This window comes from Acipenser ruthenus, chromosome 33 (genome assembly GCF_902713425.1).
Source record: "Acipenser ruthenus chromosome 33, fAciRut3.2 maternal haplotype, whole genome shotgun sequence".
In the NCBI taxonomy this organism is placed as follows: domain Eukaryota; kingdom Metazoa; phylum Chordata; class Actinopteri; order Acipenseriformes; family Acipenseridae; genus Acipenser; species Acipenser ruthenus.
The window spans coordinates 3,361,450-3,387,179 of record NC_081221.1 but is presented as its reverse complement, the minus strand read 5'-3'; the positions used below and the strand labels follow the sequence as shown (position 1 = coordinate 3,387,179).

General features: G+C 45.4%; 1 protein-coding gene across 3 annotated transcripts in view; it reads right to left on the bottom strand.

The window, feature by feature from the left end:
- LOC117433482 (angiotensin-converting enzyme-like) overlaps positions 1-25,730 on the bottom strand; it is a 54,753-nt gene that overhangs the window by 12,370 nt on the left and 16,653 nt on the right. The window contains exons 1-8 of one of the 3 annotated variants that reach the window (XM_059006525.1): positions 20,915-21,186; positions 9,207-9,374; positions 8,339-8,432; positions 6,531-6,674; positions 5,043-5,234; positions 1,876-1,973; positions 1,099-1,268; positions 418-641 (exon numbers count right to left, since the gene is read on the bottom strand). In XM_059006525.1, the coding sequence (XP_058862508.1) occupies positions 418-641; positions 1,099-1,268; positions 1,876-1,973; positions 5,043-5,234; positions 6,531-6,674; positions 8,339-8,432; positions 9,207-9,374; positions 20,915-21,124 (1,300 nt within the window). In that variant the 5' untranslated portion in view covers positions 21,125-21,186. Of the gene's footprint in view, positions 1-417; positions 642-1,098; positions 1,269-1,875; positions 1,974-5,042; positions 5,235-6,530; positions 6,675-8,338; positions 8,433-9,206; positions 9,375-17,139; positions 17,177-20,914; positions 21,187-25,730 lie in introns of those variants that run through there. The other 2 variants (XM_059006527.1, XM_059006526.1) reach the window with 2 other exon arrangements.

Sequence of the window (25,730 nt, the reverse complement as noted above, 5' to 3'; positions counted from 1 at the left end):
ATCCCCAGTTAAAATACCTTTTCTATCAATGGATGGATATATCTCTACAATATTTTTTTTTGTTAATTTCTTTAGATGATTAATATGTATAGTTGATCGAAGCTTTTTTTCTTTTTTTTTTTTTTTTTTTTTAGACGCAGTATATGCAATTTTCAGTTTACTGGTACCCTGACTAATAATGTATTTTACATCAGACCTTGATGAAGTAGACACCTGCACTTAAAGTTAAGTCTGGAGTTGGGGATGAACACTCAAAACACATCATTCCAAAAAGTATAATACATGTTGGCCCAGAATACAGACCACTGTACCACCCTCTTAGCTTTTGCTTGCTTGGCTGCTGGTGATCTGATCCACCTTACTGTGTCAAGGCTGTCTTGGTTTTAAGATATATTCCAATTCTGTGTGACTCCTTACCTTCATCATCAGTGACCATGTCGAGCAGGCCAATTTCCTTTAGATGCTTGGGTGTAGAAACAGACAGTGACAAGACGTCGCCTAAGGCCTTGTGGAACCCAGGGTTAGCTCCGCCACGGAAAGTCACAGGCTGGTCCTTGTACTGCAAGTAGTATTCTATGTGGCCCATTTCATGGTGTACTGTAAACAGCTGCTCCATTGTCACTGTAGTGCATTGCTTAATCCTGAGTGAAGCATACATACCGTTATAATAAAAACATACTGGCAAATTCCACCTCAGACACTGACTCATTGTGTGACCCTGAGCAAGTCACTTAACCTCCTTGTGCTCCGTCTTTCGGGTCAGACGTAATTATAAGTAACTCTGCTGATGTATAGTTCACACACCCTAGTTTCTGTAAGTCGCCTTGGATAAAGGCGTCTGCCAAATAAACAAATAATAATAATAATTCAGTAAATGTTTCAGGATGTTTCGGACAAAAACATTTCAGCTGTGTAGAAAGCAAAGTAAACAGTGCAGTATTTATGATTCTTTTTAACCATTTAAACCTTTCATGTATATCCCAAAAATACTTTTAATTTTATATATATATATTGATCGAAGACTGTCATACTATGGTATTGCATAGGGCTCAGTTCCCCTGAATTGTGCTCCCCATCGATCCCTCACAGCACACTCACCTAAAGTCTTTGCGGTTGTAGAAGTCCCAGGCAGAAGCATGACACACCACCTCCCGATTGTCAGGCTTCTCCAACATGGATTTGTCCCAGAACTCCTGTGGCATACCAATTAGTCCTAGGGATGTAAAGAATTCTTCGGAAACTCTGAACATGTGTGTTGCATTCCACTTCTGTAAATGGAGAGAAACATTTTAAACCGTGACACACCACAGGCTACAAGCTTGGCATCATGCAATCATCCATAGACTTTAGAATCACGGTTTTGGATCCAGTGCAATCATTCTAGGGGTCTGAATATGCATTAGTGCTCATTTAAAATAGACAGACAGTTGTGATTTATTTCTTAGCAGACGCCCTTATCCAGGGCGACTTACAATTGTTACAAGATATCACATTATTTTTTACATACAATTACCCATTTATACAGTTGGGTTTTTACTGGAGCAATCTAGGTATAGTACCTTGCGCAAGGGTGCAGCAGCAGTGTCCCCCCCACCTGGGATTGAACTCACAACCCTCCGGTCAAGAGTCCAGAGCCCTAACCACCACTCCACACGGCTGTATTGTACTACTTTGTATAATATTAAGATAAGGGTAGATTTAAAATATATATATACAGTATTTGTAGTAACCGCTGATTTCGACCATTTTTTTTTTTTTAACATCCTATGACTGCTTTTTTTATGACAACGCACTGAAACAGTGCCATTATTGGTATATTCCACCTTGTTGGATATAGCGGATGATTCAAATAAAGTGTGTTAATGATGGAGTTACCTGATCGACCATGGTTTGTGTCACATCCATGTTGGGTTTGTTAGGGAATGGAATCATCCTATCATATATGTTGTTCCACTGCTGGGCCCACATGTTACCTGGAAACAGAATTGTACACAGGACGAGTGTCAACTGGTCAGAATGTTACTGTACCTTAATAATCAGAGGTTTGCCCATGGATGTCAAGTCTCAAAGTTTACCCATGAAACTCATGGTTTTTCACAATTTTGAGAATCTTGCGGCCATACAACTGTCTAAGCGTATTATATAATTTTTTTTGGGGGGGTGGGGGTCACCATGAAGAGGTGTACATTACCATTCTATATTCCTGTACCTGCTATGCAAACTCCCCCCTTCAATTGCCTTGAGGTCTCAAACTGACGGTTTGTCTGCGCGAGCCTTCTATGTTTCTGTACACAGCACGTCATTACTCGGACAGAGTCAAAGGAGAGGCTGTCAGACTGTCACTGTCTCGTTCACACAGAAATTACCACAGAAATAAAAGAGAAACGGACATCAATGAGAATTTCATTATCAAAGTCGAAAAATATAATGTTCTTTATGATGCCAGTGTCAGTGGTTATAAAGACAATACAAAGAAAGACGCCATATGGTAAAAAATAACAGAACAATTGGAAATTGATGGTATGTCTATCTCTTTATTTCACCTTAATTTTGGTCAAAGTGACGGGGAGCGCCACACAATACAACATCATAGTTTTGATGATTATTCAAACTTGCACTATTAAAACATAAATCAGCTATGAGGTATTCTTTTAGATTTTTGTATCTTGTAGTTATGAAGGTCTTGTGCCAGCAATTTAGTCTTGTCTGTAACATGTGCTCAGAACTTTGCAATCAACTGGAAAAACTTCATACTTCATCCTCTTTGGAAAACTATATTCTGGAGCTGTAATGAGTAGCAATTCTCGATGAGTCAAGTCCTTGCATGAAGACTCGACTCGAGTCCCTGGTCGAGTTCACAAGAACTATGGAGTAGACGGGGAGGGAAATAAGAAATCTGCATCCTGCCAGCACTGAGAAACTAGAAAAACTAGATAAACTAGATAAACACATTGTCTAAAATTATTTTTTTACATTCCCATAGCCTCTCCTTTTTTTTCTACAACCACTGATTTGCATTCTGGGTAGATGTTTTAGAGTTAGTTTGGTTAAAAATGTTTTGCTTTTTTAAAGAATTAATTCATAAAAACGAAAAAATGGGCAGACCTGACCACAGCAGCATGGTTTTGGGCCCAATCAACATTGCCTGATGAAAGGTTGAGGATGGAACTGCATAGTTTTCAATTAATTTTTAAGAAGTGGTCTGTAGATTTTGTCATAGTGGGCGAACAGATCAAGTGTTACACCAGTAAAAAAAAAAATGTTTGATTTGTGTTGCTGGGGTATTTTGCATGTGTTTATATGAAACAACAGCTATAATACCAGTCTTTTACGTTAGTAGGTTTATTCAAAATACAATTGACCTCTTAACATTACTGTACGTTTGCGCATTTTAACTATATTGATGATTTTATTTAGAAAAACAAGTGGGATTTTATTGTGCTAAGTATAGGTGGTTAAAGGGTGCTATTTTTAAAATGCATTAGTGCTGTAGTGAGCAACCCTTTTTGTAGCTGAAAATAACAAAAGTTACTTATTTTGTAAAACGCATTACTATGCTAAACTCTTAGCCTTTCAAGATATATTTATTTCTGTAGTATTAAGCAAATTAGGTTGAGTTTATTGATTTTGAACAGGAGCTTATATGTGCGAGTATACAATGGTTTTTTATCATTATTTGTTTATTTAGCAGACGCCTTTATCCAAGGCGACTTACAGAAACTAGGGTGTGTGAACTATGCATCAGCAGAGTCACTTATAATTACGTCTGACCCGAAAGACGGAGCACAAGGAGGTTAAGTGACTTGCTCAGGGTCACACAATGATTCAGTGGCTGAGGTGGGATTTGAACCGGGGATCTCTTGGTTACAAGCCCGTTTCTTTAATCACTGGACCACACAGCCTCCTAAAACTCTGATTTCGCCTCAGTTGCATTACTTGGACTGCTTTCCTTTAACTGCTATGTTTTAAGGCCTAGAAGCAAGATCTCTATATCAAATATCAAATTAAATGCTACATAATTTCCATTGACAAGGTTAAGGTGTCGAATAAACCTATTAAGGAGTTTCACAGTTGAGAAAAAGTGAAAAACACTCAGGCTGCATCAATAAAATTGTAAATAAATGGTTAAATGCATTATTTTGTTTTGTGGTATCCATTACTGTACATCCAACCCAACTGAACATAGGTAACAGGGCCTCTGTATGGTCAACAACAAAATCTGCTTATAAATAGGCTAAGGAATCGAACTGAAATGGAGAGACAAAACACAACACTGAAACCGTGGACCTTTAATGGTGAACAACAGTGGGGCAAGCATGAACTCATTATTGTGCATCTCAATTTAGTATTTTTAATTGAAATGTTATTTTCATTTTACTTGTAGATTGCCAATCTCCTATAAAATTAATCTGATTAAATCAAACTGTCTTGAACTGTCAGAACTAATGACTCGATCTGACTCGAGCCAGACAGGTGACTCGACTCGACTCGAGCAAACTCAGTGACTCGACTCGAGCTTGGCAAGTCAAAGGCTTGACTTGACTCTAGTCTTTACTCCCCTGTGACTCGACTCGAGTCCCCATTTTTGAGACTCGATTACAACACTGCAGGAAGGATGTATGCTTTATGTGAAAGAACCCTGCAAAATATCACTTTAGGTATCCATTGATGGCCATAGTTTTTTTTTTTTTTCTAAATCCTTACATTCTGTTTTGGGTGTCCACAACCAGTGACCTGTGAGACCAATGTGGCTCTTTCAATGAATAAGGCATGACATTTTTGTTAACCTGCTTAGTAACCCATCCCATTGTTTCAGTAGTGTTCAGTGTTGCTGCACTGTGTGGTACAGTGTACAATCTAATTTGCTGTCACAAGTGGCTGTCTGCTCATCCATAACGTTGTTCTACGTTCACCAATTGCTCTTTAATCACATAACGCTTGGCCACTTTCAACAAAAAAGGTTGCTCTTTTGTGTCCTCTTCTAACATATTTTGATGCATGAAAAATTGTCAATGGAACAGGAAGCTACTGCAAATGCCTACCTAATAAGTGAGCAGGAATGGGCCCTTTCAGATTGATGTACTTGGATCCATAGTGCTCGTACAGCTTGCGGCGAACAAAAGCATGCAGATTCAAGTAGAGAGGCTCCAGCTGCTTATAAATCTTCTCCAGGTCATCTTCAAAAGTGGGCGATTCATACCAGGATCGCCAGTAGTCCCCAGTGTCTGTGTAATCTGGATACAAGAAACAGATCATACATAAAAACAATTGTTGTTGTTTCACCTCCTTTAACATTATCACTGTTGACTTTCCAACCTCTCAAAACTCTACAGCAGCCCTCTCCGTGATGGGCAGGAGTTCCATACCTTTCACTCAGTCATAAATTCTTCAGTAAAACAAGTATAAGAAACTTAAGTAGAGTAATGCTGCCGTCAATGTTTTAAACACTATAACTGGTCAAAGCTATTGGTGACTTGACTTCATGTTATTTAATGTTCTCTGTAGACTCCAAGAACATTTTGGCACTGTCCACACTATGCCTTTAAACCGCATTAGTTGCATTTAAGATGGCTTAAAAGTGCTAAATACGGTTTGCGTCCACACTACGCAGCATTTAATACCGTACTCATCTCGAGTCCTGTTCTAATTAGATCGCATCAGGTAGTGCGGTTTATCAGAAGTGTGGACGCTGTAATACCAAACTACATTTTTTTGTGTATCCTCCAATATCCCAAAATGCTTTGTTGTATGTTTGGCGAAATACTCAGAGCAGGCGCATGAAGGATTTGCTATTACTGTACACTCCGCACTAGGTATTCATTTTTATGCTTCAAAAAATCTGTCAGGACATCTCTGTTAAACTAGTGGGGAAAATAACAAAAACACAACGTTAAAGTAGGCGACTGCAAAAATGCAATGCGAGTTAAAAGTAGGACCGAGGATTAACAAATTATGTAATTTGTCAGCTCTGTTTGAAATAAAATGAAGAGGACCAGAATTAGCCTCAGGCAAGATATGAAGGTAAAAACAAAGATTGTTTTGTAATTAACAGCTTTTTCTGAGTTTAATTATAAAACAGAATCAGTTAAATTTGTTTAAAGGGACTTCACCTGATTAAAAATAAAACCTGAAAACTTCAAGCCCTACTTGTGTGTGTGTGTGTGTTCGGATTTACTTTTTCCACAATACTTGTTATATGTCATTTATACAATATGCACCTCTGTTAATATGGGGCATAACACATTATTTTAAAATAAAACACAGTGCATGGTGGGATACTATCATATCAATTTCCACGGTTCGTTGCGCTGCTGGGAATTGTAACTGAACTATTCTAATGGTGTAAGGACGCATTAAGCCTGACTAAACATGAAACGGTACTTCAGTGTGGACGCTTTGAGCTGGATTAATTAGAACGGTTTCGAGTACGGTTCTCGAGAACGGTTATGTAGTGTGGACAGGGCCTTTAACAGTGTGTGTGGGACTATAACTTTTCAAACAGGGAGAACAAAATGCCGTAACATCCTTACTGTCCATTGTGGAGGCTTTGTTGCTGAGCTTCACGAACTCTGGATATTTCTCCCTCAGCGGAACGCCTGATTGGTTGTGCCAGCCCTCCCAGGCATACAGCAGCTTTTTGTAGTTCCGGGAGGTTGCCAGCAGGTTTGTGAGGTCTAGGGAGGCCAAACAAGAGTTAGCCAGTCAGTTTATTTACTGTATTCCATCCTTTATAAAAAATATTGCGGTATACCCTTCAATTCATAAAATTAATAAACCAATCCCATTGTGTATTTTGATGCTAATGTTCTTATTTTTTGCACTGAGGTGCACAAAACAGGGTTTGCCGATGGGCTAGATCTCGTCATCCAAATTTGTCCTCGTCATACACTCAAATGTATTTTTAAGAAGAAAACGTTTGAACAACCACTCAATTCCTTGTGTACCTTCAGGGGTTAAAGGATGCTAAAATCTTGGGAAGAGACTTGGCATGAGTTCATTTGTCTTGGTATAAGCCACTTATTATGATTTTTCCTGCTGCTAGTTTACTATTTAACTATTCATTTATATAGTGTTTGGCCACTAGACATTCTGTTATTGTTGGTAGACAATACAGTATCCTGTGTTATATATGCACACTTCTGTTTTTTTACATATTAAAAAAATAAATACAAATCTTGGTGTTTCCTGGAATACACATGCATCTGGACAGGCATCCTGAAAAAGTTAAATGTTCCATGAAAAAAGCCCCAGCTTTGACCCAATATTCATGAAGACGTCCATTATAAACATGAACTGGCTTGTTCACCCTGCTGTGTTTGAACTGCGAGACTATTGTATGTTGATCTTTCAGTGAACTGACACAGCAGGACAGCTGTGGGAGCTCAAGCTGCTATCTATGCATTTGTATGAAGTATGGAGGTCTTACACTAGCAATTTAGTCTTGTCTGTAGCATGTGCTCAGAACTTTGCAGTCAACTGGAAAAACTTCATACTTCATCCTCATTGGAAAACTATATTCTAGGAAGGATGTACGGTTTATGGGAAGTGCAAAATATCACTTTAAGTACCCATTGAGGGCCACACAGTTTTTTCTAAATCCTTACATTCTATCACAGGTGTCTACAACCAGTGACTTATCAAATTATTAATTATAAAATGAACAAGCTGATCCCATTGTGTATTTTTAACCCATTAAGGTACAAGGGACATTTGTGTCCCACAAATAAAATTATGCTAACCATCTTATTTTTGCAGTGAGTTGCACGAAACTGTTGCTCTTTCAGTGCACTGACACTGCTGATAGTCCTCTCCTTTCCATCAGGACAGCTGTGGGAGCTCAAGCTTCTGCCTATGATGCTCATGTATATTGGTAAAGTAGGGTTAACTACCAAGAATAATGTTGTAGGCTGGTACCGGTAAACAGCACAAAGACATTTAGTTCAGACTCGCATAATAGCTAAGTGAACCATGGCCTGAAATTGTGCACAGCAGAAAATGTGTTGTAGTTTTTAGTAATCACAACATTTACCCATCCAGTGGCGCTGTTTGGTATATAGGATGCATTTCTCTACACAAACGTTGCTTAGTTAAATATAGGCACAGTACTGCCAGTATTTTCTCAACAGTATGAAATCAGTGCAAACTGGAATCAGCAGGTTACTTGATAGTAAACAGCCTACTTCTAAGTATAAATGGGTTGCTGGAGACCCTTTCAATCACTAGAAAGGGTTTGTCATTCACCCTGGAACTAGTGTTTCTGATTATCCACAACAAAAAATACATATTCCATTTCAGATGCTAGAGGAACAACCCTTGTGTTCCCCTATAAAGTACTGACCTGGATCAAGGGACCAGCATTTGTCTGAGACGCCAGGGGGACACACTTTGGCGGTTGAGTAAATGTTGTCCATCTGGCTCAAAATGGTATTGTACTGAAATAGGAAAAAAAAACAACTGATCACTGTACCTGACATAAATTCATGTAAAAACCATCTCAATAGCCACAAAGTTTGTATTACCTGCTGAAATATTGGGAATATCACATGAACTGTTTCAGAGAAACCAATATGGATCGTACAGCTCCAATGTTTGAAACTGTTCCAATTGTGATTAAAATAATTTAATAATATTTTCGATACATTAAATTCTAAAGGCTTTAACAAAATAGGGCATTGTACTTTGTAAACCCTTTAAATCAAAAGGGGTCTCTGGACCTCACAATACACAAATAAGTTTGATCGTTCACTTCTTGTATTTATTTTGCAAACCGTGAACCAACAGAGTGCTGTACTTCAAGGCCTTCTGTCTTTGTAAGAGGAAAAAGCAGTTTCATTCAAGCAGCTCTGTTCACTGTAATGAAATAGAATTATTTTGTGCCGCTGAAAATGCCATTATGTGCTTTGACTGGTTTCTCCAGGCATCAGAAAGGGCTTGATTGCTGGTGGAATTCTTCAGTCACAAAGGTGGGCGATTTAAACACCTGAAGGGCAGACTGAGGGACAAAGTCACGAAACTCAGGCATGAAATCGACTATAAATAAATACTTCTCTAACAACATCTCTAGTGTATTTGCTCGTCTGGTTTTTATTGAGTAAAAACATAGTTTGATATTCATGAAACAGCTGTTAAAGAACCCAGCTAATCTAGGTTATAAACGGAAGCAAGTTTAGAAGACAGGAAGCGCACGAGGGGGTACGCATACTCACTCTCTCTCGCTCATCCACAGGCAGGTTGGCGACCCCAAGGATTCGGATTTTACTAATCAGCTTCTTCAGCTGTTTGTCCTTGAATGATGGCAGGATGTTGTCAAAGAGCTGCTTGGCCTTGTTTCCCCATGCCTCATTGAAAGCCTGCTCCTTCAGTGAGGCTGCAATCTAAAGAGTTAGGGAAGACATTTGCATTAGTGGGATATGTATGGATTAACTCTTATCAAACCCTCTGTTCTTAGCATATCCTTATAAAAGTCTCCCATAGTCAAACCATAACAAAGTGTAATAAAGCATGGTGAAAGCATGGCAGCATATGGACAAGCATTGCGAAGAATAGTGCGGTATGGTAAAACATATACATAAATATGGCTAACCAGGGTAAATTGTGGTGAATACATAGTATAACCTTGGGAAAAGTTGCCAAAATTGCCAAAATACAATGGTACACTTTTATAAAGGGATGTCCTTGCTCCCAATCCACTTCTGCCTACAATTTTTACCCCAAATCCTTTCAGACATATTTATCCCATTTGTAAAATAATCTACAATTTTTGTCATAACATAGAATTTAATGGAATTTCTAATAGTGATTATGTAATGAATAATTTGAACATACACGCAATTTATACTTCAGCTCTGACCCTTCCTACCGTAGATAGAGTGCATTCGTTTCCCTTTCCTTCTTTACCCTCTGTGACGTAAAATACATCTTTACATTAGAGCAATGTTTGTTTTCCTTGAAGTTAAAAAGATAAGCCGCAGTGTTATGGCTGCTGCTTCATCCTGTCTTAATACACTTCATCCTTGTTGTTCTTCCCAGTGACTTGGGCTCACAGTACAATCTTGATTTTCCAAAGCTGCCAAATGCTTTACTAAGGAGTATGGCCAGTCACTAATGTTTGCAATTTTCCAAATGTAGTTGCATTTCTTATCTCAACACATACAGGTCAAATGTGTTTCTTTCAATGAGCTGGCAGCCTCCTCAGATCACATGTTCCAACACAGTGGTGTTAATGTTACATGTTACATGTTATGCTGCTTGTTTCTTGTTTCTGTCAAAAGGGTCTTTTTGTTTGTTATATCATTGCTTTGAATCTAATTACTATTATCATCTGTAGTGTGTCCTGCAAACCTTTAGTAATGATTATATTATACAAATGTATTTTTTTTCTTTCTTTAGTTTTTTGATAAGTACCACAGCTTAATGTACTAACTATCTTTATGGGAAAAGCGAGTTCAACATCATTAGCACAAACGTGAAAAGGGCGTTTTAGATTATTTAATTGTATTTATTTATTTTTGGTTAAGATTGAGTAAAATCACCGACACCAACAAAAACGATAGGTTGCGGATGCAACCCCGGTTCCCTGAAAGAGAAAATAACCATCAAGGTATGGGACATTGCCGTCAGGCAGTAGGGATTGGCTGAGCTTTATGTCAAAGCTGCCGATAGGCCTCCGCGCAAGCTGCCGTGTAAGCCCGCCCCCCTGGGAGCTTACTATACGCAGCGCGCGGAGAGTCACTTCCTCTTTTGCCCTTCAGGCCGTGAAGGCCTCCAGAGCAACCTCACGGCTTGATGGTTATTTTCTCTTTCAGGGAACCGGGGTTGCATCCGCAACTTATCGTTCCCTTTCAAGTCGAAAATAACCATCAAGGTATGGGAACAGTGTACCCAAGCCGTCGCGAGGGAGGATTCTCGGCAGTAGGACAGCCTTACGTCATAACGCAACTGCGTAGGCAGTACATCTACACATATGCGGAGCTGCGCCTCAGCGTCTATGCTCGCAATGATACCTGTCCCAAGGTGGAATAGTCACACCATATTGTCAACCACTCTAGACGTCCACAACCTGAGGCGTCATAGAGTGCAACACAGATGCTCCAAATGATGGAGCAGAGGATTCCAGTACATTTAACCTGTAAAACCTCATAAAAGTATGCGGCGTAGCCCAACTGGCTGCCGCACAAATATCAGACACCGGCACCCCTCAAAAGAGGGCCCAGGATGTCGCCATACCCCTGGTAGAATGCGCCTTCAACTGCCCTGGTGGTGGAAGGCCTGCAGATTCATACGCTAATTTAATAGCATCCACTATCCAGTGGGAAAGGCGCTGTTTAGACAGCGGCTGACCCAAAGATCTAGAACCATGGCATATGAACAACTGTTCTGTCTGCCTCACAGTCCTTGTACGGTCAATATAACACCTCAATGCCCTCACGGGGCAGAGCATGTGTAACCGCTCTTCCTCTGGGGAAGAAAAAGGAGGAGGATGGAACGCCATCAACTCGACTGACTGGTTCATGTGGAACGGGGATATAACCTTTGGTAAAAAGGCCGGATTAGGGCGCATGGAGACCTTAGAACCGTCTCCTGCGAAACGAGTACAAGAAGGATGCACTGAAAGTGCATGTAACTCGCTCACGCGTTTTGCTGATACCACAGCCAGCAAAAATGCAGTCTTAATAGATATGAGCTTCATATCCACGCTGTGGAGAGGCTCAAACGGTGCCTTGGCAAGGGCTTCTAGCACCACATCAAGGCTCCACGACGGTAAACTGGTCGTTCTTGGAGGCCGCAAGCGTCTTGCGCCTTTCAGAAATTGAGATGCCAAAAAATGGCAACCAGGTGATAACCCGTCAATGCGTACATGGCAAGCCGAAATAGCGGCCAAATACACTTTAAGTGTAGAGGGAGACTTACCCTCATCTAACAGCTTCTGCAGAAACTGTAATATCACTGCCATAGGGCAGGAGACCGGGTCATGGCCCTCAGCCAGACACCAACTCTGAAATAATTGCCACTTATACGCATATTGCGACCGAGTAGAGGGCGCTCTCGCACTCTGAATGGTGGATATAACCGCCGTCGAAAGCCCTAAGGCTGACAGGCGCTCCCGCTCAGGGGCCAAGCCCATAGCTGCATGAGCTTGGGGTTCGGATGCCATAGCCCTCCTTGGGCTTGGGACAACAGGTCCGCTCGCAGAGGGAGCTCCCTCGGGCGACCGTGCAACAACTGCACTAGACTCGGGAACCATATCCTCCGAGGCCACCGAGGAGCGATCAGGATCACTGTCGCTTGCTCTACCCTGACCTTCTCCAAGAAGGCGGGGAGCATCGAAATCGGTGGAAATGCGTACAGGAGCCCTGGCGGCCATTCGTGAGCCAGTGCATCGACTCCTAGGGGGCTGTCGAGGTCCTTCACCGAGAACCATAGGGGGCAGTGCGTGGTCTCTCGCGAAGCGAAGAGATCGACCTGCGCTGTGCCAGTCCCAAATGCGCTCTACCACCCGAGGCTGAAGACGCCATTCGCCTGCAAGAGGACCTCCTCTGGATAGGAGATCCGCTGCGTAATTGACTCTGCCCGGTAGGTGAACCGCGGTTGAGAGGCTAAACGCGGTTGAGCCCAAAGCAACCGGTGAAGACCGGGGGACCGCAAGCCGCCCTGGCGGTTGATATACGCCACTACCGTGGTGTTGTCTGACCGCACTAACATGTGCTTGCCTAGAAGCACTGGCAAGAAGTGCCGCAGGGCAAGGTCCACCGCTCTGAGTTCCAGAGCATTGATGTGGGCCGACCTCCAGGGTCCTGACCACACTCCGCGAGTCCCCGACCCGTTCCAGACTGCTCCCCAACCTTGGTTGGAAGCGTTGGTCGTAATAACCTCCCTTCGGAAGATGGGACCCAAGCGTACGCCCTGGCGGATGTTCGACGGAACTTTCCACCAGCGCAGTGCCTCCCAGCAGGTTCGGGATACCCTCAACCTGCGGTGTTTGTCTCTCCGCGGATGCAACGCGAAGGCATTGAACCAGGCCTGCAGAGGTCTCTGGTGTAGTAAGCCCAAAGGAAGGGCTTGCGAGGCGGCAGCCATCAACCCCAGCATGCGCTGACACAGCTCCATGCTGACTGTTTCTCTCAACCTGAATAGGGAGAGACACCGCTCCAGTGAGGCAACTCTTTGTGTCGACAGGGTCGCTTCCATGGACACAGAGTCCAGATGCAGACCCAAGAATTCGGTCTGTTGGCTCGGCACGAGGCGGCTCTTTTCTGAATTGACCTTCAGACCTAGCCGCTGAAGATGGTCTGTAACCATCACTGTGTGCTGTGCCAACTGTTCCTTTGACTGCGTAGGTATTTGTTCAGTAGTCGCAGATCTAAAATAGGGCGGAGCCCGCCGTCCTTTTTTGGCACCAGGAAGTACTTGGAGTAGAACCCCTGGTCGGTCAGAGCAGGGTCTACTAGTCGAATGGCACGCTTCTTGAGCAATGCTTGTATTTCTGCATTTAGAGCTGAGGACTGAACCGAGTCCTTCACTGCAGTTACCACCACTCCCCTGAAGGGGGGGGGGGGGGGGTTTAACCGGAATTGAAGGGTGTACCCGAGTATAGTCTTGCGCACCCAGATGTCGTTGGTGCATTGTTGCCAGAACAGAAGCTGTTGAACAGTGTAGGGGTGGGTTAATGGCTGCCGGGGTTTCTCAGGGCTGCTTAGGCTGCGCTCGCTCACGAGGGGCCTGACCAGAGCCACGAGGGCGTGGTCTGCTACCTCCTCTGGGGCGCCACCCTCCGCGCTGCGGTCTTGCAAACGCGGGTTGGCTGCGTGCTGCAACCCCCAAAGGGGCGGTTTTACTGCCCTGTGGGTGCGCTTGCTGCTGCGGCGGCGCCCTGCGCCATTGGCGCTCCTGCGGCCGCCTTGGCTGGAAAGGCTTGCTTGGCCACATCTTAGCCAACTGCTGCGACGCCTCACGCGCCTTGACGGAGCGTTGCAGCATCTCCTCCACCGCTGGGCCAAACGTGTGCCCCGGGGATATAGGAGCATCTAGCAACGGGGCCTTATCAGGCTCCTGTACCCTGGCCTGTGAGAGCCATAGCTGCCTCCTTGCCACTACAAGGGAAGCAATGCTCCTGCCCTGTGCTCGCGCATTCAGCTGAGCCAGCTTAACCAAAAGCTGTGCAACTGCACCCAGCTCGGTTCTAAGTCCGACGGATGGGGACTCAGGCAGGTCGCGAATCAGCGCCGCCTGGTAGACTGTCAGGAGGCTGGCCACGTTAGACAGTCTAACTGCCTCTGTAGCCGCGGCATAACCCTTTTTTAGGTGGGCCTCCGTAATCCTACACTGCCTGTTAGGGCAGGAAGGGTCCTTAGCCAGCCCCGATAGTGTCGGCGTCTTTACTAGCGCGGCGAACGCGGCGCCCACTGGCGGAAACAACGCTAGCCCAGCTTCGCTCGCCCCGTGCATGGTGAAGGCCGAAGCCTTGCGAGAAGTCGCAGGGGCGGAGGCCGGTGCTCCCCAGGTGGACTGCACCTCCTTAATAAAATCCGGGAATGCCGGGAGCATCCTGGACTGAAGGGGCGGAGCCGATGGCAACTCAAATAGAGAGCGTCGTGTTGGCTCTGATGCAGGCCAGTCCACGCCTAGGTGACGGGCTGCCCTCTCCACCACTGACCAGATAGGGTCATTAGTATCCAGCACTTCAGGGTCGTCCTGCCCAGAGTGCTGGGATGCCACCTCAGGCTCTGTGTCTTCAAAGAGCGGGTCTGCGTCAGATGCGTCCCTTGAGACAGCATCGGCGTCCCACTCTACTTCCTGGGGCACTGGTGGTGGAACCATCGGCTGACTAGCGCTGGGTCCGGTTACCATCTCTGGGGCCCGAGGCGCCACATTCGCTAGGGTCATGAGGATGGATTGTTGTCCCATCATGAGCTCCATAAACTGCGACATCTTGGAGGTGAGCTCAGCCACCCCAGATGTGTCCTGATGTCGTCTACTTCAAGGGGAGCGAGAGTGCCTTCTCCGGCGAGGCGATCGAGATCTGGATCGAGACTCCCGACGGGGGCGAGCCCCGCGAGAGGAGGGGCTGCGGGAACGTTCCCGAGCACGTCTAATTGGAGACCTCTGACCAGCTGTAAGCTGGGAAGATGGGCTCAGAGGGAGCTGAGACGTCGCCGGCAGCGACACGATAGATGATGGTGGGGCCGAGACGGTGTGGGACAAGCCCGAGGATGGGGAACGACCTCCAACCGCCTTCCTAGCTCTCTGGCGCAGGGTGCGTGTTTGAAACCCCGCACATAGCTGGCAGTATGCCCTGTCTGCCAGGGCAGATGCAGCATGGTCCGGCCCTAAGCATGCGACGCAGTCCTCGTGAGGGTCGCTGGCAGGCAACTTGGCCTGACAGGTCACGCAACGGTGGAACCCAGACATCGTAGAACGCCGAAGCGTCTAGTATTGACGTCAATCACCAAGAGACGTTAAAAGCCGAGGTGCGCGCGTCGAACGCCGAAGTGCCGGGCACCAAGCGTCAAGCACCTGAAGTGCGTGCGTCGAGCGCCGAGGTGTCGAGGGTGCGTGCGTCGAGCACCGAGCGCCGAAGCGTCGAGCACCGAGGTGCGTGCGTCGACGTCAAGGGTGCGCGCGTTGAGGCGTCGAAGCGTCGAGCGCCGAGCGCCGAAGCGTCGAGCACCGAGTGTCGAGCGTCGAGCGCCGAAGCGTCGAGCGTCGAGCGCCGAGCGCCGAGCGTTGAGCGCCGAGCGTCGAGCGTCGAGGCGCGTGCATCGAGCGTCGAGGGTGTGTGCGTCGAGGCGCCAAGCGCCAAGCACCGAGCGTCGAGCGCCGAAGCGTCGAGCGTCGAGCGCCGAGGTGCGTCGAGGGTGCGTGCGCCAAGCGTCGAGCGTCGAGGGTGCGTGCGTCGAGCACCGAGCGCCGAAGCGTCGAGCACCGAGGTGCGTGCGTCGACGTCAAGGGTGCGCGCGTTGAGGTGTCGAAGCGTCGAGCGCCGAGCGCCGAAGCGTCGAGCACCGAGTGTCGAGCGTCGAGCGCCGAAGCGTCGAGCGTCGAGCGCCGAGCGTTGAGCGCCGAGCGTCGAGCGTCGAGGCGCGTGCATCGAGCGTCGAGGGTGTGTGCGTCGAGGCGCCAAGCGCCAAGCACCGAGCGTCGAGCACCGAAGCGTCGAGCGTTGAGCGCCGAGCGTCGAGGCGCGTGCGTCGAGGCGCCAAGCGCCAAGCACCGAGCGCCGAAGCGTCGAGCGTCAAGCACCGAGCGTCGAGCACCAAGCACCAAGCGTTGATGGAACGTGCACCGAGCGTCGAGCACCGAGCGCCGAAGCGTCGAGCACTGAGCCCCAAGTGCAGAAGCACTAAGCACCAAGCGCAGAAGCGCTGCACAAAGCGCCGAAGCGCTGCACCAAGCGCACAAGCGCTGACACCAAAAGCGCCGGAGCGCGAGCGCCGAAGCGCGAGCGCCGAAGCGCGAGTACCGAGCGTGGAACGCGAGCACAGACGCCTAAGCGTCAGCTGACCCGCCAAGCGGAGACGCTAAGTGCTGGTACAGTGTCTGATGCTGTGCAATACCTACCTGAAAGGTGCTGGGGATTTTGCACGTTGGTGGTTGTCTTCCTCTGTATAGTGAAGGGAAAATTGTTTTTTTTTTTTTTTTTTTATGTGGACGCTGCAGAAGGAAAAGGGAGTGTAGTGCAATACCACGTGGCGGGAACGCGCCGCGGGGGGGGAACACTGCAGAGCAGACTACCCGCACACACACACGGTTTAGCCTAAGCTAGACCGAGGATACAAATGCGCGTGGCCAAGGCCAACGCGACACACGTCCGACACACAATGTACAATATATAACCAAATATATATATACACAATAAATATAATATATATACACAATATATATATACAAAAAACCCACACAATAATAATTAAAGGAACAGAGGAAAGACGGGGAGACCACGAAGAACGCGATGCCGAAGCAAAGCGAAAAGGAATATATTAATGTAAACAATATATAATCCTAAATAATAATACAAATAATACAATAATAACAATAATAACTCCGGAGAGTATAACTGAAATAAACTCGGAGAAGGGGATAAACCAGCTTCTCAAGCCTAAGCTTAGTGAGTACAATCAGTTAAATAGCTCTAAGTCCTACCGCTACTGATGCTGAAGGCAAAAGAGGAAGTGACTCTCCCAGGGGGGCGGGCTTACACGGCAGCTTGCGCGGAGGCCTATCGGCAGCTTTGACATAAAGCTCAGCCAATCCCTACTGCCTGACAGCAATGTCCCATACCTTGATGGTTATTTTCGACTTGAAAGGGAACCACAGAATCCCAGCCTTAATTATTTTATATCAGTTTAACAAGGAATGAGCAAAATAAATAAATAATTACCCTACGATTGCATATAATTTAATTAAGTGAATAAAAACAAACTAAAGCCTATATTTAATTATCATTATTATTATTATTATTATTATTATTATTATCTCCACAAACTCCCCGACTTCTGTTGCAGTCACACCGCTGCTATATTGTAAATAATTAGTGCAGCACGGACTATGGGTCAAACCACTGTACGTGTAGGGTGCGTTTTATTGTGGTTTATTATTATTATTTTATTTATTGTTAATGTTGGATTTCTGCCGTCTTATGACTGACTTTACTTTTTTATTACATTTTAAACCGTTTAAAAGCAAAACCATAACAAAACATATAATAATAGTGTGTATACACTGAGAAAAACGTGGTTTGCCTCCCCTGTGCAGTGCACTATGGGCTAGGCGCCTATGGTCTCAATCTAGTTACAGTGCAGTGGAGGAGAAAGATCACAAGAATGAAGTACGTGCGATAATATTTTACATGCCTGGCTCCAGCTGATAATATAAGGGACTTCTGTGTTAGTCTCGTCAGCGTCACAGAACAGTCACTACTTCGTCAAGTTAATTATTTTTTCGTCAGTGTCCCAGTCATGTCTAGATGACTGCTTTTCGTCCTCTCATTGTTGATTAAATTAAAAATGTGTCATTGACAGATATTTTCGGCACTATTTTCGTTAACGAAGTTAACATTTGAGAGAAGGGCAACTAAGCTGATCCCAGGACTGAATGACATGAGCTTCCTAAAAAAAGGAAGGAGAGAATGGTTGACTGAAGTCTACAAAATCCTAAATGTTACAGCTAACGTTTACCCAAGACACTACTTCAAAGTTAGCACAGAGAGTAGAACGAGAGGGCATAAGTGGAAACTGAGTAAAATAAGGTAGAAAGCACATAGATTTATACATGCATGGAATAGCCCAACAGGTGAGTAGTAGGATCTAAAACACTGGAGACATTAAAAAACAAAGACTAGAGTCTGTTCAATTAAATTAGGTCCCCCTAGTAGGGGAGAATGGTGTGCTAACCCATTCTCAAACTTATGTTCCTATCTATAAAGGGGAGACAGTGGGGTTGGTTGTCACAGTGCTCATAACTATGAAACTAGATGATACTAACACTGAAATGTGTGTTCTATTGCATGGAACTCAGCCATCTTGAGGTCAATTCCATGTATCATAAAGGTTAACACATATTTCATATTTTTTTCATACCCCAAGTAAAAAATGTATATCTTGTTATTTATGTTATAACTCTTAGTAGTACTGATAGCCAATTATATGGAAAACTACAGTGGTATGCAATTTGATATGTTAACATAACATTATTCAGCAGGTTTCGTTAGACTTTATGAAGCAAAATGAGTTAGTTATACAGGGTGATGCAAAACCTTTAGCTATAGCTGTAGTACATAGTACACAAGCTTTAATGTGTAATAGAACTTCAGAAGCACAGCAGAAGTAAAGATTAGCAGAAGTAGTAAAGAATTTTGGTACCACTGTAATAACAGTTTACTGCATTTTCTGAGAATAAAAAGCTTTCAAAGTAATAGTTTTTTCTACAAATTCAATTATGTAATCTGAAATATGCCATTGTTGCAGTATCAATAGGGTTAAAGCTGTCTAGAAAAATTAAATGTGTCTAAAGTAAATGCTGCATGTATTTTCAAATGGTAATCAGATAGCTAAATAAAACAGATTATCAAGGCTCCTTATCCCTTTCTCCCTGCTTTTTGTCTTTCACAGTTAGTAAGTGTTTCTATAACACCTGCAAAACCTTCTCGCATAGGATCAAAGATGCAATTATATTTCGGTACTTATCTTCTTGAATAGTTTCTCGACACAATTATTAACTGAAACAAATGATAAGAATGCAACATCTTCATAAATATTTTAGAAATTGGATGAATGCTGTTTAGTGCTGCTGTGTCTGTCTCAGAAATGTCAGCTTGATCCAATAACAAGCAAGCTAAGTGCTTTACTAGTATGTAATAACATTCAGGGGTCTATTGTTCAAACAGACAGATACACCTTGTACAACGCATACAGGAAAATACCATTCTTCACATCAAATATTTTAAATGTTTGTGAACTGTTTTTTTTTTTGGCAAAAAACTGTATTATTCTTGGAAAGAGAATACAGAAAATTAGTGGTGTGATTTAATGTTTGAGCCTACCCAATTCTTGAGACAGAACAATACAATTCTGTACTGGTAGACCGCCTTTTAATGACTCAGCCCACAGTCTCAAGAACACTACCCATTGATTTTTGGACAAACATTCTTTGTAATACTATTTTTTCATCAAATTATGACATACTGTCAGTGTTCTTTTGTTGTACAACAATCGCCTGTAATAATACACTCAATGCTTAAATAAATGTCACTGTCCTTAAGCATCATTATCAATTTTTGCTTAAACAGATAACCGTGTTCAATTTGTAATCTGGTGTTTGTTATATAGAAATACCCCCTTGATTCATTTTTTTAATGCATGAAATTTGATTTGATTTGCATTGTTTTAAAAAATTAACTGACAACATTTGAGAAACAAAGTCGTTCTCACATACCGATGAGTGCAGTTTAAGTGGTTTATTTTTAGTCTAAAATTCATGACACACTAGACCAACCTCAACAGCTATTGCCCCTATCTGCCTGGCCATATTTTCAATATTTTCATTTTCATAATGAGATTCTTGGGGGGGGGGGGGGTATTTGGGGTACAGATGCTATATATATATATATATATATATATATATATATATATATATATATATATATATATATTTTAATTACAATAAATATTTGCATCCAACAAATTTAATTTAACAGCTAACTTCTGGAGGTCTCATGCTAGAAAGTAATTTACTTTTTATAACATTACAGTTTAATATGTCTGCTTTTTTTAGACGGGAAGGGTCCTAATAAATTAGCTGCACACCAACCCTTACGTAGTGGGAAAAATAAATAAATAAAATAAAATAAAATAAAATAAAATATGTCATGGATCCAACTACTATACACTGGGAGTTATTATTTCAATCTCTAGTGTGCATGTGGACAAAGGTAATATAAAACAGTTTTACCCATGTCTTCAAATTCACTCATGCACATAGGAAGGCATTATCTATCAGCACTGTGAAAAAAAAAACACCTATCCATCAAACAATCCGTTTTGGAATGTGCCAAATTATGAACTCTTTCATGATTCCGTGATGCCTACAGTCAATGTATTGTCTTCTTTTTATCTGTGCTGATGCATACTATGTTTTATTATGAGTAAGATTTTTACATTATATGTTTAAACAGTTATTTTAATTTAAGGTTTAGATTCTATCAGAAAAATAATGTAGTCCTCTAAACACAAAATGGATATTCTAGCCTAGAGCCACACAGAGCTAGGTTACAAAAAAAATAGCAATTGCATTTTGTGCCGGTTTACCTTTTCAAGGCTGTACTTCATTTAACTCTATTGCAACCCAAACCTAATAGAATCTATGAAGGGCACAGTTCACAAAAGAATCAGCATAGAAAGGTGGTGACAAAGCCCCTTACCTGTTTCTCCTGGTTAGCGATCGTCAGGTTCGTATTATATTCCCAACTAGCCAAAACGCTTTCGTAGAAGACATTCTCTGATGTCATGTTGTAGTCGTTGACAAAGCTCTGTGCCCCTTGCTCAGTGAGGTTATAGTTACCTGGTAATTCGTTGGGCAGTAGCACAGTGGCAGAGCCCAGCAAGGGTAGTAGCCAGATTGCCTGCCACATACTTTTTTGTGGTCGGTTTTGATTGGTGGCAAAAAAATGAAAAAACCCCAAAAAAGAGAACTCTTGCCACACTGTTTCCCTCTCACCTTATTTCCTTCTTACCTTCCTTGCTTTTTTGGTTAACCCAGCCCACACTTTAAACAGCCTTTCCCAAGCAAGACACAGCTGATAACACACTGCCTTCTACTCCTGTATTTCTCTCTCTCTCTCTCTCTCTCGTTAAGCCACCCTATCAAGGATCAGAATTCTGACTTGTTGCAATTGTGACGACAAGATAAGAGTGTGGCTTCACCTTCTGTCTGTGCCTTTGTGTTTGTGAAGCCTCAGGAGGGAACTGGGGCAGCAGCTGGAGGACACTGATTGCCACCGCGGGGATGAGCCACGCGAATGTTTTGTTTTAACTTTTGTGTCTCTGTAGTGCGGGACTGTTCTATTTACTGTTTTTATTTCAACCCTTGATTACTATTGCTAGTATTCAAGGGGGGTTTCTTATTTTTGTTTGTGCAATACCGTACCTGTCTTTTGACCCCTGCTATTTTCCATACGGAATATTAATAAAACCCTGCCCAGCCCCACCTTGCTGGTGCGTAGGTTGTACCTCACTGGCTGCCTATCTCCGTCACTTCCGGATCGTCGCCCAGCAGCTCTGGGACCACATGACGAAATGGCTACGGCCTGCCGAGAGAGGGGCCGAGGCTGTGGCACAGTCTGTGGCCATTGACCAGTTCTTGGCAGTGGTTGGAGCTGACACCCAGGCCTGGGTCGCCAGACAGAGCCCGGAGACCATGGAGAAGGCCGTTGAGCTTGCAGAGGCCTACGAGGACTCCCTTCTGTGGGCCAGCCCAGGATCCTCCACGGTGACCCCCTCCAAACCGCGGATGACGACACCGGCTCCGACCCAGAAGGCCGGGATCCCGAAAGCAGCGGCTGCTTCCTCATCGGTCCCACCGAGCGCCTCCCCTCCAACGTGGAGACGAAGGTTAGCTCCCAGCTGGGCCAAAACAACCTCCTTGTCTGGTGGGGGAGCAAAGGATAAGCAGTTGTCTCCCACAGCCTTGTCACCCCTGATCTGCTTCCGGTGCCACGAGGCTGGGCATATTGCCAGGTAATGCCCAGCTGCTATGGAGTGTGACGTGGCCTCCCGTTTTACCTCAGCGGAAGCAGGTGAATATCAGGGGAAAGGACGGGAGGGACCGTGTATCATTAATGTAAAGGTAGGCAAGATGAGCACCCATGCTTTAGTGGACTCCGGGTGTGAGCAAACTATAATTCGGCCTGCTCTCTTGGAGGGTGTGTCTTGGAGGCCACAGAGTACTGTGGCTATCTCCTGTGTCCATGGAGAAACCAAGACATACCCGACCACTAAAATTCAGATGACTGTTGGCAGTCGAACGTGCCGCGTAGCTGTGGCCGTCGCGGGGAAGTTGCCATACCCTGTTATAGTCGGTTGGGACTGGCCTTACTATGGTGAGCTGAAGGTCATCCCGACCAAACCTCTGACCGTAAAGGGAGTGGTTGCAACGGGAGACACAATTGGGCAAGTCTTCCCGTGGCACACTACTTTGTTTCCCTCCAGATTCCGGCCCCGGAAAACGAAGCGAGAGCGTAGGGCTGAGAAACTAGAGGGAACATTAATGAGACAAGGTTGGGACCTGGTGGGAGAGTCTGTGGTATCTGTCAAGCGCACGCAGAAGGGGGTGGGGGTTCAGTGTGACCAGCCGGAGCGGGTTACTGAGGCGCCTAGAGCTGAGGCTACGAAACCTCCACTCAGCATACCGCAATTCTGGGACCGGGATGTGGATCTAGAGTGGGAGCAAGATAATGACCCTACTCTGGTGCACATCCGGTGGCGGGTTCGGTCTGTTGAGGGGAAGGAAGTTGATGGCTGCGGGCCGCTCACATTTCCTCACTTCATCGTGTCTGGACACTTACTGTATAGGATATCCCAAGCCCCGGGTACCGGACAGCCGGTAACACAATTATTAGTTCCAAAGTCTTTCCGCCAGGAGGTCATGCGGCTGGCGCATGACATCCCCTTTTCTGGCCACCTGGGGCGGGAAAAGACTTTGGAACGGATTTTGGCCCGGTTTTATTGGATGGGACTGCATGACGATGTGAAGAAATATGTAGCGGAGTGCCCTGACTGCCAACGAGTAGCGCCGGCACGAGTTCGCCCGGCCCCACTGGTCTCACTGCCCCTGGTTTGTACCCCCTTCGAACGTATGGCGATGGATATAGTGGGTCCAGTGCTGCCTTCCGACTCCGGATATACACACATCCTAGTGATGGTGGACTATGCGACGCGATATCCGGAGGCGGTGCCTCTGCGATCCACTTGTGCCAGCGCCATAGCCAAAGAATTAGTGCAGGTTATTGCGAGAGTAGGGATTCCCAAGGAGATTCTGACGGATCAGGGAACTAGTTTCATGTCCGACACTCTGAAGGAGGTGTATAAAATCTTGAAAATTCGCTCTATTCGAACCTCTGTGTACCATCCGCAGACAGACGGTTTGGTGGAGCGCTTTAATCAGACACTGAAGCAGATGCTGAGACGCTTTGTTGATCAAGAGCAGAAGCATTGGGCTAAACTCCTCCCTTTCCTCATGTTCGCAGTGAGAGAGGTGCCGCAGAGCTCGACTGGGGTTCTCTCCGTTTGAGCTTCTGTATGGCAGACAACCCTGGGGCATTCTCGATCTGGTGCGAGAGGGTTGGGAGGGACAAAAAAATTCCAAAAATGTAGTCAAATATGTACTACTCTTGAGAGATCGCTTGGAATTAGTTGGTCGATTGGCACAAGAGAACTTGCGCAACACCCAGCAGCGGCAACGGCAGCAGTACAATAAAAATGCACGAATTCGGACCTTTCGACCTGGTGACAAGGTACTGCTGCTCCTTCCCTCCTCGGATTCTAAGTTGTTTGCCAAGTGGCAAGGCCCCTACGAGGTGGTCCGGGCGATAGGGAGGGTCAATTATGAAATCAGGCAGCCTGACCACCGAAAACCACTCCAAATTTATCATGTAAATTTGTTGAAGCCCTGGAGAGAAAGAGAGGCCCTGTGTGTCACTATGGAGAGCCCTGAGGAGGATTTTGGTCCTGAGGCAGGGTCACCTGAGCAAACAACAGAGATTTCGATGGGGGAACAACTACTTCCCGTCAGAAAAATGAGCTGAGACAGCTAATTGAGGAGTTCAGGGATGTTTTTTCGAAGGTGCCCGGTAGAACGAATATCATTGAACATGCTATTATTACTCCGCCAGGTGTTCGAGTGAGACAGAGGCCTTACCGGATCCCAGAAAGTCGGCGGAGCGTGATGCGCCAGGAGGTAGAGGACATGCTTGAGCTTGGAGTCGTTCAACCATCCCAGAGCGAGTGGTGCAGTCCGGAGGTAATGGTTCCTAAGAAGGACGGTACCACCCGCTTCTGTGTGGATTTCTGCCGGGTGAACGCCATCTCCAAGTTTGATGCGTATCCAATGCCCCGGGTCGACGAGCTCCTCGACAGGCTGGGTAAGGCGAGGTACTTGTCAACTCTGGACCTGACGAAGGGGTATTGGCAGATTCCGTTGGAGTCCAGCTCTCGTGAGAAAACCGCATTCGCTACCCCGGATGGTCTGTTTCATTTCCAGACCATGCCTTTCGGTTTGCATGGAGCCCCGGCCACTTTCCAGAGATTGATGGACAGGGTATTATCTCCCCATCATCAGTATGCATCTGCATATATTGATTACGTGGTTATTTTCAGCTCCACCTGGGAGGAGCATCTTGTTAGACTAGCGTGCGTCCTTCAATCTCTGAGAGAGGCGGGGCTAACGGCCAACCTGGGTAAGTGCGCGTTTGGCCACCAAGAGACCCAATATCTCGGCTTTATTATGGGTAATGGACGTGTGAAACCGGTGACCACCAAGGTCCAGGCCTTGGTGGATGCTCCGGTTCCACGAACCAAGGCTCAGGTGAGGTCACTCTTGGGGCTGGCAGGCTATTATCGCCGCTTTATCCCCAAGTTTGCCACCATTGTCAGCCCCTTGACTGACCTCACCAAGAAGAGCGCCCCAAATTTGGTAAGGTGGACAGGTCAGTGTCAGGGGGCGTTTGACTTGATTAAACAGCTTCTTTCCCAGGCCCCGGCGCTGATATCACCGGATTTCAACAGGGAATTCCTCCTCCAGACTGACGCTTCGGATGTTGGTCTGGGGGCGGTCTTGTCTCAGAAGGTAGATGGCGTGGAACACCCAGTGCTGTACCTTAGTAGGAAATTGCTCCCTAGGGAGCGGAACTACGCTGTCATAGAGAAGGAGTGCTTAGCCATTAAATGGGCTGTGGACTCTCTTCGTTATTACCTCCTGGGTCGTCCTTTCACTCTTGTCACGGACCATGCTCCTCTGAAGTGGTTGCACACGATGAGGGACACAAACGCGCGGATCACTCGGTGGAGTCTGGCGCTGCAACCCTTCAACTTTGTTGTGAAGCATCGTGCGGGTAAGGAACATCTAAACGCTGATTTTTTCTCTAGGGAGGGGGGTCAATTAGGGAACTTAGGGTTGGCCAAGTGTGCCTACGGCTCCACTCTTAGGGGGGGATGTGTGACAGGAGTGAAAGGAGTCCCTCT